Below are 17,543 nucleotides of genomic sequence, written 5' to 3' on the forward strand. Positions count from 1 at the left end.
GTCAGACACTCAGCAAACATAACAGTGTAAATACTGGTAGTCAGACACTCAGCAAACATAACAGTGTAAATACCAGTAGTAAGACACTCAGCAAACATAACAGTGTAAATACCGGTAGTCAGACACTCAGCAAACATAACAGTGTAAATACTGGTAGTCAGACACTCAGCATACATAACAGTGTAAATACCGGTAGTCAGACACTCAGCAAACATAACAGTGTAAATACCGGTAGTCAGACACTCGGCAAACATAACAGTGTAAATACCGGTAGTCAGACACTCAGCAAACATAACAGTGTAAATACGGGTAGTCAGACACTCAGCAAACATAAAAGTGTAAATACCGGTAGTCAGACACTCAGCAAACATAACAGTGTAAGTACCGGTAGTCAGACATGCAAACATAACAGTGTAAATACCGGTAGTCAGACACTCATACATGTAATTGGAGAAGACCTATACATTAAATAATCTTCAAGTTTTTGGAATCATTATCCATAGTACAATTATTGTTCTTAATACAGCATACATTTGCAATTGAAGCCAATTTACATACTTTAACTTTATGCCACACTGCTAAAACATTGTTATGTACATAAGCTGTGCTTATGACACTACCGGTAAATCTTTTAAAGGGAATTGTTAACAGTTTTTTTGTTTAAATGTACCGGTAATACATTCCAAATATTTAAAAATAAAAAAACTTGAACTTGTTCCTTAAAATCCTTAAACCGGATTCTATCTATGAGCAAATTCAAGGCTTAAAATTAGTATTCAACATGCAAAACAAGAAAAAACAATCAGGTTTGAGAGTGCTGTTTGATTTTGCTTGCCAAAAACGACAGAAAATAAATATCTAGATCGCTTCAAATATCAGTTTCTATAGGATGTAACCTGTTATTTTCAAAATTGTTGAGTCTGTTTCACGATGATGTACATGTACATGTAATCACAAATGGGAACAAGGCATAATTCTGGCCTGATGGACAACATTTAAGTGTACACTTCAATTACATTTAAATACAACATCATGCATGAAAAGGTTTTTTTCAAAAGCCTTCAAGCAGTTCTTGACATAGAATTTAAATGAAAATATCTGTTAATTTATGAGTAATCGTTTGAAATCTATAACATTATATACGCTCCATTATTAAAGAAAGTGGAGTGATCATGTTGTTCTCATTACAATTTCTTTACACAAGTGATTTGCTTACATGCTCTTAAATACCCACAATTCAATATTAAACACCAGTATGGTCCAGAGGTCAATGAAGTTGATTTTTAATAAATATGACCCTATTTTCATGGTTCTTTCATGTATGCTCTCTTAATTTCTTTACTCAGTCAAGTCAGTCTTCATAAATGAAATTTTAAAACAGTGGACCATCAGTCCACCATGGAAACCTTAGTCAACTGGAAAAAACAAAAATTCAGTTTTTCCCCATTTTGTTGATTATAACTTTTTTATCTTACTGTACAATTTATTCGTTTCAACAAAACAAATCAACAATACTAAGTCCAGTTCTTTTTCATAAAGATTAAATCATGTACGAGAAGGGATTTGGCATCTGTTTGTCAGAGTTACAATCTTACAGTCAGCCACATCAAGACAAAGTAATCTCTTATAGAGCCATGTAATTATTAACACAAATGTTTACAAAATTAAACTTTTTAATTTAAAATAATTCCTTCATGGAATTCTTACAACTATAATTACAATAATGCACTAGTCATGCAGTACGAGCGCCTTACAATTTACTTGTCCTTCAAACACATGCAATCGTCCTTCAAATATGCATGAAATTTATATTTCATGACTAAAACGTTTCTGTACAAAAAAAAATACACTACCGGTACAGTTCCGTCATATCAAGGAAAACATCACATCATTCTTCCTTAAAAATATTAAAGTGTCAGCTTTAATATTAGATTGCGGAATAAACACTTTGTGGTGAAGAGAACCCGGCATTCTTTACTTTTGGTTAACAAATCTGTAGTGCATTATTCTAAATGTGGAAAATTGCTCTCTTAATTAAAAACAAGTTGTATACCCTGTATCTACATCGCTACAGTCATTTGGATAGGTCAGCATTGATCTGTAACATGTACAGTCATAGTATACACCTTCACTTGGGGACTTCAAGCATTCAGCTTCCTGCCAGCTTATTAACTGATATGATTACCAAGTAGAATGATATTGACAGCTGGCAATATAGCCTGACATAATGGCTTCAGTATTTCGCATGTGGGGTTCTTGCAGCGCTTCTGTTAGCTTTTAAAAGTTGGAAGTCCTGACTTCCAAGCCTAAAATTGTGGACGTCCCAGACATACATTTTGAAGTCCTACTTTTATTTCAGAATTTTAATATAAGTACATGTTCCAACTCTATCCATTACCCTATAATCCAGTATTATTACGATTGCTATTTTCAAAACCAAAGTACAGCCAATATTGACGTCTGCAAATGTTAGCCATTTTATGAAAGTGCATATACAAATTGAATTGTGGGATGGGGGAAATCCCATTGAACATGCGTTAATCACGTGACGCGATTTGAGAGCACAGACCACTGGTCATATTTAGTAATTACGACAAATCAACGATGGAACAGTATTCGACACTAACTAATCTGAATAAGGAGTCCTTTGGACTCCCTACTTAAAAAATTTAGGAGTCCGTAAAGACTTCAGGGAGTCCAACAATCAGATACTTTGTAAATACATTGTTGTTCGGGTTATTACACATGTTAATCCATGATATGTTTAAATTCTCTTTCATGTTTGGTTTCAGATCGAAGTTCAATCATTGTTATCATATGTTATCAATCATTGCAACATTATTTTACCCATTCCAATACAATTTAAGATAATTATTGTAAGGTAATTAGGTTTAAACAATATACATTTGTTAATTATGCATTTACATGTATGCTTGCTTGTTACGATGGGATTAGGGTTAAAAACCATAATCGGAGAATTCTGTTTTGTTAGTGTCATAGTTAATGATTCACATCTAACGGATGTAACAGTCCTATATGTTTCATTGCTTTATATATTTTTGTTCAATAATATTTCTAAGAAATTATTAATTTAAACAATAATACGATTCAGAACAAAGTATTACCGGTCATTACTGACCACATCGGCAGAGTTGCAATCCCAAATTTAAATAACTTTTGTTAAAACATCAAGCTCTACAGGCAGTCTAAGCGTGTTTTTAAAACGCCGAACACTTATTCCAGTTTTGTATGGATTTTCTGTTTAATATGTATAAAGTACAATAACTGTTTCAATAATTAGATTTCTACTTATCTTAAAGACCGTAACGATAAAGATACAGCGTGTTTGATTTGAAATTAATTTACTTGAAATGTCAATTAAAAAAATATTCGTTATATAATTTTATTAAAATTAGCTACGAAACTTTTAACCAAAATTAAAAGATCGTAATGTTGTCTGCGCTTATAACAAGGTGTCTGTGTGTATACATACAAAAATCAATGCATCCTCGCTTTCCATGCGGATGATGTGGCGTTGTACATACGGCATAATTTGAACGCGCTTTTTATCAGAACAAAATGATCAACATGCCATACATGAGCACTGTTGATTTGAAGATAGTTTTGGTATATAGTCGCGTTAACATTAAAATTCGGAAGTGTGTTTCGGAATAAATTGTGTATTATGCTCATTCGATAATTCAACAAAACATTTATAGTTGTGTAATGATTTCAATGATAATTTGTAAAAACGCTTTACGTGTTGAAAAATGTTTTTTAGTATTATGCATGAAAAGCACAATTTCAACGAGGATTACACCCGGTTGCCATCACCAGTCTCTTAAGTAACTGGCAACGATTTTATCATGGAGGGATACATGTACATCGTAGGTATAGATAAGTGCTGTCGATATAAGTCAACGAACTGCAATAAACCTCTGAAACAATCTACTTGTGTCTATTAAACGTGCATTGTGTAAACAATTTCGGGTATTATGATGATTTTTATAGCGATAAGAGACTGTTCGGCGAAATCTAGTTTAATTTAGCAAAAATGGCAGATAAAAAAACGGCCACGATCGAGTAGATTCAGAGTTCTAGAGTTCCCTTTTTACTACACGAAAGGACTCTGACAAGGAAACAAAATAAATAATTCGGAATGGTTTTTTTTTGTCGATGTGTTCAAGCAAAATGATGAGTGACATATGTTTTTGGATGTGCAAAAGTTAGGACATTCCGATCTCAAGATACTAAAAAGTAAATCAATGGATATTTTTATAATTGAAAGATGATTTTCAAGGAGTCCGACGGACTGCCTTGACACAAAAACAAGGAGTCTGAGTCCCATTTCTAGGAGTCTCGAACTCCCGTTAGTGTCGAACACTGCTTAATTTAATATGTTACATGTACCTCCTTTCAGAAAAGTTTGTGTAGGTGAAAGCGAATTTTGGAGTATAAAAAGCGTCTTTCTATAATATTTAATGGAGAACAATTCATTCCGAATTGCGATATAACTTGTCAGGTCATTCATGCATGTAGACCAATATGTATGCATAGTTTGGCAATCTCTAAACACGTTATTCAACTACTTACAGCATTATGTATTATGACCGGTGATATAACAAAATACATTATTCAATTTTAGTACTTGCAAATGCATATAATTAAATGTGTTATCTGAAATCATTTTCAGATTTTATTATTTACAGAAAGTTAAGAAAATTCTACCAACAAATAAACATTTCTCGTGTGTTGCGTGTACAGATGAAAATCATGCAAAAATTAGACTTCATGTACAACATCAAGTCATTCTTCCTCGGGGAAAGTGTGGACTTAAATATTTGATTGCTGAATAAAAGCTTTGTAGCGCAGAGGTGGCTAATATTATTGTATACAGCTTCACGTGGGTCGGCGTGTATTTGGCTGCCTGAGGGCCGATTGGCTGATGGGCTTTATACCAAGAAGAATTAGATTGACAGCTGGAAAAATCAATATTGGCCACTTGCTGAGAAATTCATTGATAACAGTAGTACAGTACACTCCATGCGTTTTCCCCAAAAAACGCGCTCCCTCCGCAGGTTTTTTCTGCTAGTGAGTGTTCCCGGGGCGTTGGAAGAGCGAGGTGAACTCGATTAAACGCTCGACGTTATGCCGCGTTCGCTAATTCCCGTGGCGTGTTTTACTTTAGCCTAGTCGGTAAATGCAGACAATTTCCGTTCTTATCAGTGACCGCCGCGCAACGCCGCGTTAGCAGTGTGCTACTGGGCATGCCAAAAAATAAAAACATTGTTATTAATAATTGTTTAAATACTGTATAAAAATAAAGATAATTGTATAGAAAATTTATATGTATAAAAATTATGTTTTTTAATTCACAGGTACGTCTACAATATGAATGAATATACGACATGTCATGCGTTTTGACAAATTAATATTTAAATCATAATACATTTAACACAAGGATAAATGTTGCGTAAAATTTCCAAATGAGAATAATAATTAGTAATCCGAAACACACTACGATTTTTAATGTTAACACGACGTTTACAGATGCTTCCAATATACAGTCATCATGTATATTTCTCGACAAAAGCGCGCGAAAATTATGCTGCAATGTACAAGGTAAAGGTATACTCCTGCAAAGTGTGCGTGTATTGATTCTTGATACAAACTTTGTAGTGCAGAGAACACTTAATTCTGTTGATTTCGGTTAAGTTTCTTTGGTAATTTTTAACAAAATGATATCGCGAATAAGTTGATATTTCCTCCAAAATAATTTCAAATCGAACACGCCGAATCTTTATCGTAACGGCATTTTAGTAGAGTAATTATTTTAACAGTAATTGTACTGTAAACTAATTAAAGAAGACATCTGGGCGGAACTGGGTTAAGTGTTTGACGTTATGAAAACACGCAAAGCTTGTCTACTGACCTATTGTGTAGACTGCTGTCTGCGGTGTTTTGACAAAAGGGATTAACATGTGTGAATGTCACTCTGCCGATTTGGTCCATAATTACTGGTAAACATTGTTTTGAATGTCGGCGCAATTAGAATACAACTGTGAATATTTAATGCAACTATCAACTCAATAGTTACTACCTTTTTTTAGCAATCAATGGAATAACCTACCTACAAAGAGAAAATAAATGCATTAGTGAGCAGAGAATCGACTTTGTTCAGACAATTAAAACCATTCCTTATGCATTCTTTGAACGTGTTTACTTGAGTAAGTTATGCCTTCAAACAGGAAGCGGCTTTCCTTTGATAACGTCAAACTGTAAATTCACACAGATTTGCAAGACTTTTAATGGATCGCAACTTTTAATAGGGTCATTTGTTTACATGTTCAGTATAGAAAATCACCTGCTAACATGAAAACTTTGGATTAAATTATCAAAATAAAAACAATGTTGCAAACTGTGTTTATATTAATTGGTAAGTATTCTTGTAAGTTAAAAGACGACGTTTCGTGTGTCGTAAATCAACCAGTTTTTTTATACAACAACAACTACTTCTACAACCACGTCGGGATCGATCTATCTTGGATGGGTTTTTTTAATTGTAAATATTATACTACATGTACATTTATGTTCTTGTAATAAATGTAATTTTATTTGAAAATCAGGAAGTCAAACAAAATTAAATTGATCGTTATCTCGTTAAACGCGGAGTTTCCCCCGCGTTGCCATCGCCGAGGGCCGCCGCGTCGGCTTATCAATTTTGCCGATCATTAACCGCAAATAGTACAATTATTGTTCTTAATACAGCATACATTTGCAATTGAAGCCAATTTACATACTTTAACTTTATGCCACACTGCTAAAACATTGTTATGTACATAAGCTGTGCTTATGACACTACCGGTAAATCTTTTAAAGGGAATTGTTAACAGTTTTTTTGTTTAAATGTACCGGTAATACATTCCAAATATTTAAAAATAAAAAAACTTGAACTTGTTCCTTAAAATCCTTAAACCGGATTCTATCTATGAGCAAATTCAAGGCTTAAAATTAGTATTCAACATGCAAAACAAGAAAATACAATCAGGTTTGAGAGTGCTGTTTGATTTTGCTTGCCAAAAACGACAGAAAATAAATATCTAGATCGCTTCAAATATCAGTTTCTATAGGATGTAACCTGTTATTTTCAAAATTGTTGAGTCTGTTTCACGATGATGTACATGTACATGTAATCACAAATGGGAACAAGGCATAATTCTGGCCTGATGGACAACATTTAAGTGTACACTTCAATTACATTTAAATACAACATCATGCATGAAAAGGTTTTTTTCAAAAGCCTTCAAGCAGTTCTTGACATAGAATTTAAATGAAAATATCTGTTAATTTATGAGTAATCGTCGTTTGAAATCTATAACATTATATACGCTCCATTATTAAAGAAAGTGGAGTGATCATGTTGTTCTCATTACAATTTCTTTACACAAGTGATTTGCTTACATGCTCTTAAATACCCACAATTCAATATTAAACACCAGTATGGTCCAGAGGTCAATGAAGTTGATTTTTAATAAATATGACCCTATTTTCATGGTTCTTTCATGTATGCTCTCTTAATTTCTTTACTCAGTCAAGTCAGTCTTCATAAATGAAATTTTAAAACAGTGGACCATCAGTCCACCATGGAAACCTTAGTCAACTGGAAAAAACAAAAATTCAGTTTTTCCCCATTTTGTTGATTATAACTTTTTTATCTTACTGTACAATTTATTCGTTTCAACAAAACAAATCAACAATACTAAGTCCAGTTCTTTTTCATAAAGATTAAATCATGTACGAGAAGGGATTTGGCATCTGTTAGTCAGAGTTACAATCTTACAGTCAGCCACATCAAGACAAAGTAATCTCTTATAGAGCCATGTAATTATTAACACAAATGTTTACAAAATTAAACTTTTTAATTTAAAATAATTCCTTCATGGAATTCTTACAACTATAATTACAATAATGCACTAGTCATGCAGTACGAGCGCCTTACAATTTACTTGTCCTTCAAACACATGCAATCGTCCTTCAAATATGCATGAAATTTATATTTCATGACTAAAACGTTTCTGTACAAAAAAAAATACACTACCGGTACAGTTCCGTCATATCAAGGAAAACATCACATCATTCTTCCTTAAAAATATTAAAGTGTCAGCTTTAATATTAGATTGCGGAATAAACACTTTGTGGTGAAGAGAACCCGGCATTCTTTACTTTTGGTTAACAAATCTGTAGTGCATTATTCTAAATGTGGAAAATTGCTCTCTTAATTAAAAACAAGTTGTATACCCTGTATCTACATCGCTACAGTCATTTGGATAGGTCAGCATTGATCTGTAACATGTACAGTCATAGTATACACCTTCACTTGGGGACTTCAAGCATTCAGCTTCCTGCCAGCTTATTAACTGATATGATTACCAAGTAGAATGATATTGACAGCTGGCAATATAGCCTGACATAATGGCTTCAGTATTTCGCATGTGGGGTTCTTGCAGCGCTTCTGTTAGCTTTTAAAAGTTGGAAGTCCTGACTTCCAAGCCTAAAATTGTGGACGTCCCAGACATACATTTTGAAGTCCTACTTTTATTTCAGAATTTTAATATAAGTACATGTTCCAACTCTATCCATTACCCTATAATCCAGTATTATTACGATTGCTATTTTCAAAACCAAAGTACAGCCAATATTGACGTCTGCAAATGTTAGCCATTTTATGAAAGTGCATATACAAATTGAATTGTGGGATGGGGGAAATCCCATTGAACATGCGTTAATCACGTGACGCGATTTGAGAGCACAGACCACTGGTCATATTTAGTAATTACGACAAATCAACGATGGAACAGTATTCGACACTAACTAATCTGAATAAGGAGTCCTTTGGACTCCCTACTTAAAAAATTTAGGAGTCCGTAAAGACTTCAGGGAGTCCAACAATCAGATACTTTGTAAATACATTGTTGTTCGGGTTATTACACATGTTAATCCATGATATGTTTAAATTCTCTTTCATGTTTGGTTTCAGATCGAAGTTCAATCATTGTTATCATATGTTATCAATCATTGCAACATTATTTTACCCATTCCAATACAATTTAAGATAATTATTGTAAGGTAATTAGGTTTAAACAATATACATTTGTTAATTATGCATTTACATGTATGCTTGCTTGTTACGATGGGATTAGGGTTAAAAACCATAATCGGAGAATTCTGTTTTGTTAGTGTCATAGTTAATGATTCACATCTAACGGGTGTAACAGTCCTATATGTTTCATTGCTTTATATATTTTTGTTCAATAATATTTCTAAGAAATTATTAATTTAAACAATAATACGATTCAGAACAAAGTATTACCGGTCATTACTGACCACATCGGCAGAGTTGCAATCCCAAATTTAAATAACTTTTGTTAAAACATCAAGCTCTACAGGCAGTCTAAGCGTGTTTTTAAAACGCCGAACACTTATTCCAGTTTTGTATGGATTTTCTGTTTAATATGTATAAAGTACAATAACTGTTTCAATAATTAGATTTCTACTTATCTTAAAGACCGTAACGATAAAGATACAGCGTGTTTGATTTGAAATTAATTTACTTGAAATGTCAATTAAAAAAATATTCGTTATATAATTTTATTAAAATTAGCTACGAAACTTTTAACCAAAATTAAAAGATCGTAATGTTGTCTGCGCTTATAACAAGGTGTCTGTGTGTATACATACAAAAATCAATGCATCCTCGCTTTCCATGCGGATGATGTGGCGTTGTACATACGGCATAATTTGAACGCGCTTTTTATCAGAACAAAATGATCAACATGCCATACATGAGCACTGTTGATTTGAAGATAGTTTTGGTATATAGTCGCGTTAACATTAAAATTCGGAAGTGTGTTTCGGAATAAATTGTGTATTATGCTCATTCGATAATTCAACAAAACATTTATAGTTGTGTAATGATTTCAATGATAATTTGTAAAAACGCTTTACGTGTTGAAAAATGTTTTTTAGTATTATGCATGAAAAGCACAATTTCAACGAGGATTACACCCGGTTGCCATCACCAGTCTCTTAAGTAACTGGCAACGATTTTATCATGGAGGGATACATGTACATCGTAGGTATAGATAAGTGCTGTCGATATAAGTCAACGAACTGCAATAAACCTCTGAAACAATCTACTTGTGTCTATTAAACGTGCATTGTGTAAACAATTTCGGGTATTATGATGATTTTTATAGCGATAAGAGACTGTTCGGCGAAATCTAGTTTAATTTAGCAAAAATGGCAGATAAAAAAACGGCCACGATCGAGTAGATTCAGAGTTCTAGAGTTCCCTTTTTACTACACGAAAGGACTCTGACAAGGAAACAAAATAAATAATTCGGAATGGTTTTTTTTTGTCGATGTGTTCAAGCAAAATGATGAGTGACATATGTTTTTGGATGTGCAAAAGTTAGGACATTCCGATCTCAAGATACTAAAAAGTAAATCAATGGATATTTTTATAATTGAAAGATGATTTTCAAGGAGTCCGACGGACTGCCTTGACACAAAAACAAGGAGTCTGAGTCCCATTTCTAGGAGTCTCGAACTCCCGTTAGTGTCGAACACTGCTTAATTTAATATGTTACATGTACCTCCTTTCAGAAAAGTTTGTGTAGGTGAAAGCGAATTTTGGAGTATAAAAAGCGTCTTTCTATAATATTTAATGGAGAACAATTCATTCCGAATTGCGATATAACTTGTCAGGTCATTCATGCATGTAGACCAATATGTATGCATAGTTTGGCAATCTCTAAACACGTTATTCAACTACTTACAGCATTATGTATTATGACCGGTGATATAACAAAATACATTATTCAATTTTAGTACTTGCAAATGCATATAATTAAATGTGTTATCTGAAATCATTTTCAGATTTTATTATTTACAGAAAGTTAAGAAAATTCTACCAACAAATAAACATTTCTCGTGTGTTGCGTGTACAGATGAAAATCATGCAAAAATTAGACTTCATGTACAACATCAAGTCATTCTTCCTCGGGGAAAGTGTGGACTTAAATATTTGATTGCTGAATAAAAGCTTTGTAGCGCAGAGGTGGCTAATATTATTGTATACAGCTTCACGTGGGTCGGCGTGTATTTGGCTGCCTGAGGGCCGATTGGCTGATGGGCTTTATACCAAGAAGAATTAGATTGACAGCTGGAAAAATCAATATTGGCCACTTGCTGAGAAATTCATTGATAACAGTAGTACAGTACACTCCATGCGTTTTCCCCAAAAAACGCGCTCCCTCCGCAGGTTTTTTCTGCTAGTGAGTGTTCCCGGGGCGTTGGAAGAGCGAGGTGAACTCGATTAAACGCTCGACGTTATGCCGCGTTCGCTAATTCCCGTGGCGTGTTTTACTTTAGCCTAGTCGGTAAATGCAGACAATTTCCGTTCTTATCAGTGACCGCCGCGCAACGCCGGGTTAGCAGTGTGCTACTGGGCATGCCAAAAAATAAAAACATTGTTATTAATAATTGTTTAAATACTGTATAAAAATAAAGATAATTGTATAGAAAATTTATATGTATAAAAATTATGTTTTTTAATTCACAGGTACGTCTACAATATGAATGAATATACGACATGTCATGCGTTTTGACAAATTAATATTTAAATCATAATACATTTAACACAAGGATAAATGTTGCGTAAAATTTCCAAATGAGAATAATAATTAGTAATCCGAAACACACTACGATTTTTAATGTTAACACGACGTTTACAGATGCTTCCAATATACAGTCATCATGTATATTTCTCGACAAAAGCGCGCGAAAATTATGCTGCAATGTACAAGGTAAAGGTATACTCCTGCAAAGTGTGCGTGTATTGATTCTTGATACAAACTTTGTAGTGCAGAGAACACTTAATTCTGTTGATTTCGGTTAAGTTTCTTTGGTATTTTTTAACAAAATGATATCGCGAATAAGTTGATATTTCCTCCAAAATAATTTCAAATCGAACACGCCGAATCTTTATCGTAACGGTATTTTAGTAGAGTAATTATTTTAACAGTAATTGTACTGTAAACTAATTAAAGAAGACATCTGGGCGGAACTGGGTTAAGTGTTTGACGTTATGAAAACACGCAAAGCTTGTCTACTGACCTATTGTGTAGACTGCTGTCTGCGGTGTTTTGACAAAAGGGATTAACATGTGTGAATGTCACTCTGCCGATTTGGTCCATAATTACTGGTAAACATTGTTTTGAATGTCGGCGCAATTAGAATACAACTGTGAATATTTAATGCAACTATCAACTCAATAGTTACTACCTTTTTTTAGCAATCAATGGAATAACCTACCTACAAAGAGAAAATAAATGCATTAGTGAGCAGAGAATCGACTTTGTTCAGACAATTAAAACCATTCCTTATGCATTCTTTGAACGTGTTTACTTGAGTAAGTTATGCCTTCAAACAGGAAGCGGCTTTCCTTTGATAACGTCAAACTGTAAATTCACACAGATTTGCAAGACTTTTAATGGATCGCAACTTTTAATAGGGTCATTTGTTTACATGTTCAGTATAGAAAATCACCTGCTAACATGAAAACTTTGGATTAAATTATCAAAATAAAAACAATGTTGCAAACTGTGTTTATATTAATTGGTAAGTATTCTTGTAAGTTAAAAGACGACGTTTCGTGTGTCGTAAATCAACCAGTTTTTTTATACAACAACAACTACTTCTACAACCACGTCGGGATCGATCTATCTTGGATGGGGTTTTTTTAATTGTAAATATTATACTACATGTACATTTATGTTCTTGTAATAAATGTAATTTTATTTGAAAATCAGGAAGTCAAACAAAATTAAATTGATCGTTATCTCGTTAAACGCGGAGTTTCCCCCGCGTTGCCATCGCCGAGGGCCGCCGCGTCGGCTTATCAATTTTGCCGATCATTAACCGCCGCGTCCAAAATCATGCAAACGCCGCGTATCAAGGGATTTTCTTAATCTCCCTCCAGGTCAATCCCCGCGGAGTATGGAGGGAAATTGGGGAAAACGCGTGGAGTGTACTGTAGCTCTTAGGCGGAGCTAACGCCATAACGGTCTGAATAACCCGATTTACAGTTGGCACTTGTATGTGTTGTGTATTAGGATATAGCATACATGTGTTTTATCGGACGTCCAAGGGGCTTCCACCATTTGCATACTGGACGTACGACTGCCGTTTTCGGGCGTAATTTACGCCCGGACGTGCACTAATGGAAGCGCTGGGTTATTGTTTGTTGCACTGCACAAGCCTGAACTTATTTACAAGCATGATGTACATTTACAATGAAGGCATAAACATCTGGACAAAACTGGATTTTTTTATTGACACTAAAAGAATGGTGTTGGGATATTCACAACTGGGTTATATCTCTTCTGTACATATCTTTAGACAAAATACTTTTTTTTAACTATCGTCCAAATAGTCCAACAAAATGTGCATATGACTAGTGCAGTGATGACCTTTAATAGCTCTTTTATTAATTTATGCAAGTTATTGTAATTTATTACATTAGAAGTAGTAGATCCTTGTGAAAACTCAAGTTGTCATGACTGGCCACCATTTAAGAGCATGCAATTTCATTGTCACACATGATAAAGTTAATAATTACAGTACAGCCAACGCGGAACAAACATATTTCGCGATCCGCAGCGGCAAGATGCAACAAGTCGATGCCGAATCGGTCGCTGAAGCCGCGTCAGTATGCGGCGGCAAGTCGCATTTCGCCGCGAGGCTTCGCATCTGTCCACCGAGGCAAGCCGCGATCCGCGACATGAAGCCGAGTCGATGCGCATCTTCAAATCAAAATCTTTTAAAATGATTAGTTAGTCAAAGAAATTTAAAAGAACAATTATAATAATATTTAAAATCATAATTAATTTAATGTGCGCAGATTCAAAATAGACAAACTAGTTAATAAAAAAGTATGCTGTTGTTTCGTTTTTAGTGATTGCATTCCCGTTTCTAAAGAAATTGCTGTCATCCGGATAGAAATAATTATTATTTTATTAGAATGAAAAAAAAAATCGAATTTATAAAAACAAAATACAATTATCACTGGCATGTATTAATAAAATTACATTAACCATTTGCCATTGTCATTTTTAGAATCAGCTAAAGTACTTTAAGTTACTTTGTGTGCGTTTACTGCGCCATATAATTATTGTCTTTAAATTAAACGATCAACAAACATATTTGTTTTGGGTTTATTTTTTACAACATGTATTAGCATATAAACAATGTCACGTAATTATTTTTTGGCACATACGAGTGGTCAAGACTCCAGCAGGTGGTGGATTTATTATTGCTTGTTGTTTTTTCCTATTATATTTTAGCTGAGACAATTAGCAGTTTGAAGCCACATCAATAACCAACACTTAATTGTTGTTTTGTTAATTATCAGCTTATTATAACTATTGTTTGACTATGCGTATATAAAGTAGTTTCATTTTGTTAATAGTATACAGTTGATATCGCTAATCATTACCCGATAATCCCGTATATTCCAGTTTTAAAGCAAATTCCGGTAAATATTTACGATAAAAGTGCTCAAGACACACACACATTCTTAATTATTCTAAAGTATCAAATACATTTTGGCATTTGTTACTATTTAAAGATGTGATAAAATAACGTCCAATCGGGGCGTTTTTTTTCCACTGAACACGCATAAATCACCTGACATGATGTACATGTTTTATACAACACAAAAATAATACACCCAAACTTTCCATGCGATGTTGTACATGTCTGGATAATTTTTGCGCGCTTTTTATGGAGACAAAGGATATTTTAGCACTGTTTATTTGACGCTAGAATTTGTTAATGTCGCATTAGCATTAAAATTCACAAGCGTTTTTCGGATTACAAATTTAATAAAGCTCATTTCAGAATCGAACGAAACATTAACATTGTGCGTAATTTATTCAGACGGGACAACGATAATTTGTTGAAGCGCATTACGTGCCATATCGCTTATTAAAACGTGAAAATAATAAATATGAAAGTAGCATAAATCTAGGTTTCTATGCTACACAAATGTACATGTAGGTGTATATCTTTTCACTCAATCCGCCGCGTACATATGTGGCGGATTTACTCCGCGAAAGTACCCAAGGTTAAAACAGGCTTGGTGTCGTTGCGCGGATCGATGCCGAGTGCCTCGGCGATACGCCGCATGAACACTCGACACGGCCGCCGCGTACTAAATTTCTGGCCGTGGCGTAGCCGCGGATTATGTTTGTGCCGCGTTGGCTGTACCCTTGATCTAAAAGTTAGCAAACTGTTCATGTTATACATATATAAATAACATAATTTTTCCATTATGAAGCAATCTGTTGATAAAGATTAAGTGATAGCACTTCAAACAGTTTAAATGGCAAACCATAATGGGTCATTAAAATACTGCTGCCAGTGCTGGATAATTATCCTCTATTCCTATAACTTCGTGCAGCCCTATAACATCGTGTACTTTTTTATGACGTAAACTTCTAAGCAACATTCAAACGAACGTGCCCGAAAACTGTTCACTTTTGTAACGCGAGAATTTCCACAGCCGATAAGACAAAAATCATGAGGAAAAAAAAAATAAATATGATATAAATTGTCCGTTCTTCTGACCTCGTTCCAAAGAAATAGCCAAAACAATGTTTAAAATCTGCACATTTCCTTCACCAGACGGCTATGTTTGTCAATGTTTTGATCGTAAAATGTTTTAAGAGTAGTTTCCCTTGGAGGCCCGTCTCGAATTTGTATTGTGCTCTCTGTACTTTGCATTACAATACGATTAAAGTATGCTGTGTATGCGGGAAATATTACCCCCAAATGATGACACGAGACCATACGTTAAGATCGTGTCCGGCCTATTGCGATAAAGGTTCTCACTGCGTCAATTTGGGATTTTGTCACAAAACAACTGTCATTAGAAGGGTGACAGCCTTTTATGCCCCCATTGTGAATAGAATTTTATTTAGCTATTTTCCGTTAGTAAATACACTTTATCTAGACCTCTGAATACAGTTATCACAGTTCATATTTCGTTTTTATGAAGACCAGTTTTGTTTAAACCATTATTTTCAATACAGTTTATTCATGAAATTCATCTAAAACAACACATATTTAATACAAATAAACACATATTCACAAAAACATATATAGGCTATTATAAACACATCCCAGGGCCTCGCTGTGACGTCATCAAAATCGGTGCACGATCTTATAGGGTAATTCTGTGTGACGCAGACTACCATATACATGAATGTTTAAAGGTACGTAACTCCATTATTATTATCTGTCAACCAACATATTTCACTCGTTATTTGTTAAACAAAAGATAAATCATAAAGTATATATCAAGTTTAGTTATTGTCTAATGAATTTTCATGAAAGATATGCCATTGAAATTTAAGGTGCACGAACTTATAGGTTTAGAGGCTAGGCCCTTTGAATACAATAACATTAATTTGCTATCAAGTATCATAGGTTCAATAAAAAGATCACAATATAACACAACTTTAAAATAAATTAAAAACCAAGAAATTTTCATTTATTAAATATAAATTCATTGAATAAATAATGCTTCATCAAAAACGTGACTTTATAAAAAATAACAAACAATAGATGACAGATGACCCAGATTTTTAACAATACTAATACAGGAGAACGATTAAAATGGATATTTACCTGAACCACAAGGGCCCGGCGATAACGAAGCACTCGCCATATAAAGTGTTTATTCACTAAATTTGTAATCACTGATTAAATACATACATGTATTAAACTATTAATTGAAAGTCGTGACAACAATGTTTCATTAATTTGTCTGGTTAGTTTTAATGAACGGTTACATTACACTAATATTTGCCCCAAAGCCATTACTGTCGCGGTCGTTGGCGGTCGAAGTTTTCGACATTGTAGCAAGATCTTATTTATTAGAACGAAAGGGACCATATGACGACCAAGCGTTATTTTCAAGAGTAATAGAGCTGTTGGATGTGACCAACTTCTGAATACAAGATCTTTTTTTGCATTTCGTCAGTATATCAGTTGGCGGAAAATTATCGCCTAATTTGGTTTAGACATGTATTGTTTCAAACAATAAAGGTTTTTTTTTATTTTATGTTTTCCGGTGGTTTATAGAGAAATATCAGTGAATTAAAACTGATAATTTCAAACAGTAAAAATTAACAGTGAAAATGATCGATAATTTTTACTGTTTACTGTGAAATGACGTCATTTTTTTACGAAATGACGTCATTATCCCAGCGAAATTCTTTAGTTAAACTCTTTAACAATGTATATAAACGGTGAAAAAAGCATAAAATAAAAAGAAAATTTGTTTGATTCGGTGCAATATTAATTTGTATTCACTCGTGATCATAGACATTTTTTTTCTGTGATCACTCGTGAATTTAAATCGATAATGCACCAAATCCAACAAATATCCTCTATGTATTTTGTGCTTCCGGTAGTTT

General features: G+C 33.9%; 1 protein-coding gene across 2 annotated transcripts in view; it reads right to left on the reverse strand.

Annotated features, from left to right (window-relative positions):
- The window catches only part of LOC127880222 (aryl hydrocarbon receptor nuclear translocator homolog), a 46,639-nt gene extending 29,718 nt beyond the window's left edge, over positions 1-16,921 (reverse strand). For both annotated transcript variants that reach the window (XM_052427509.1, XM_052427508.1), the window contains exon 1: positions 16,753-16,921. In XM_052427509.1, coding sequence (XP_052283469.1) covers positions 16,753-16,792 — 40 coding nt within the window. In that variant the 5' untranslated portion in view covers positions 16,793-16,921. The remainder of the gene's footprint in view (positions 1-16,752) is intronic.
- Between the last annotated feature and the right edge of the window lie 622 nt (positions 16,922-17,543).

The sequence above is a fragment of the Dreissena polymorpha genome, chromosome 4, assembly GCF_020536995.1.
Source record: "Dreissena polymorpha isolate Duluth1 chromosome 4, UMN_Dpol_1.0, whole genome shotgun sequence".
In the NCBI taxonomy this organism is placed as follows: Eukaryota; Metazoa; Mollusca; class Bivalvia; order Myida; family Dreissenidae; genus Dreissena; species Dreissena polymorpha.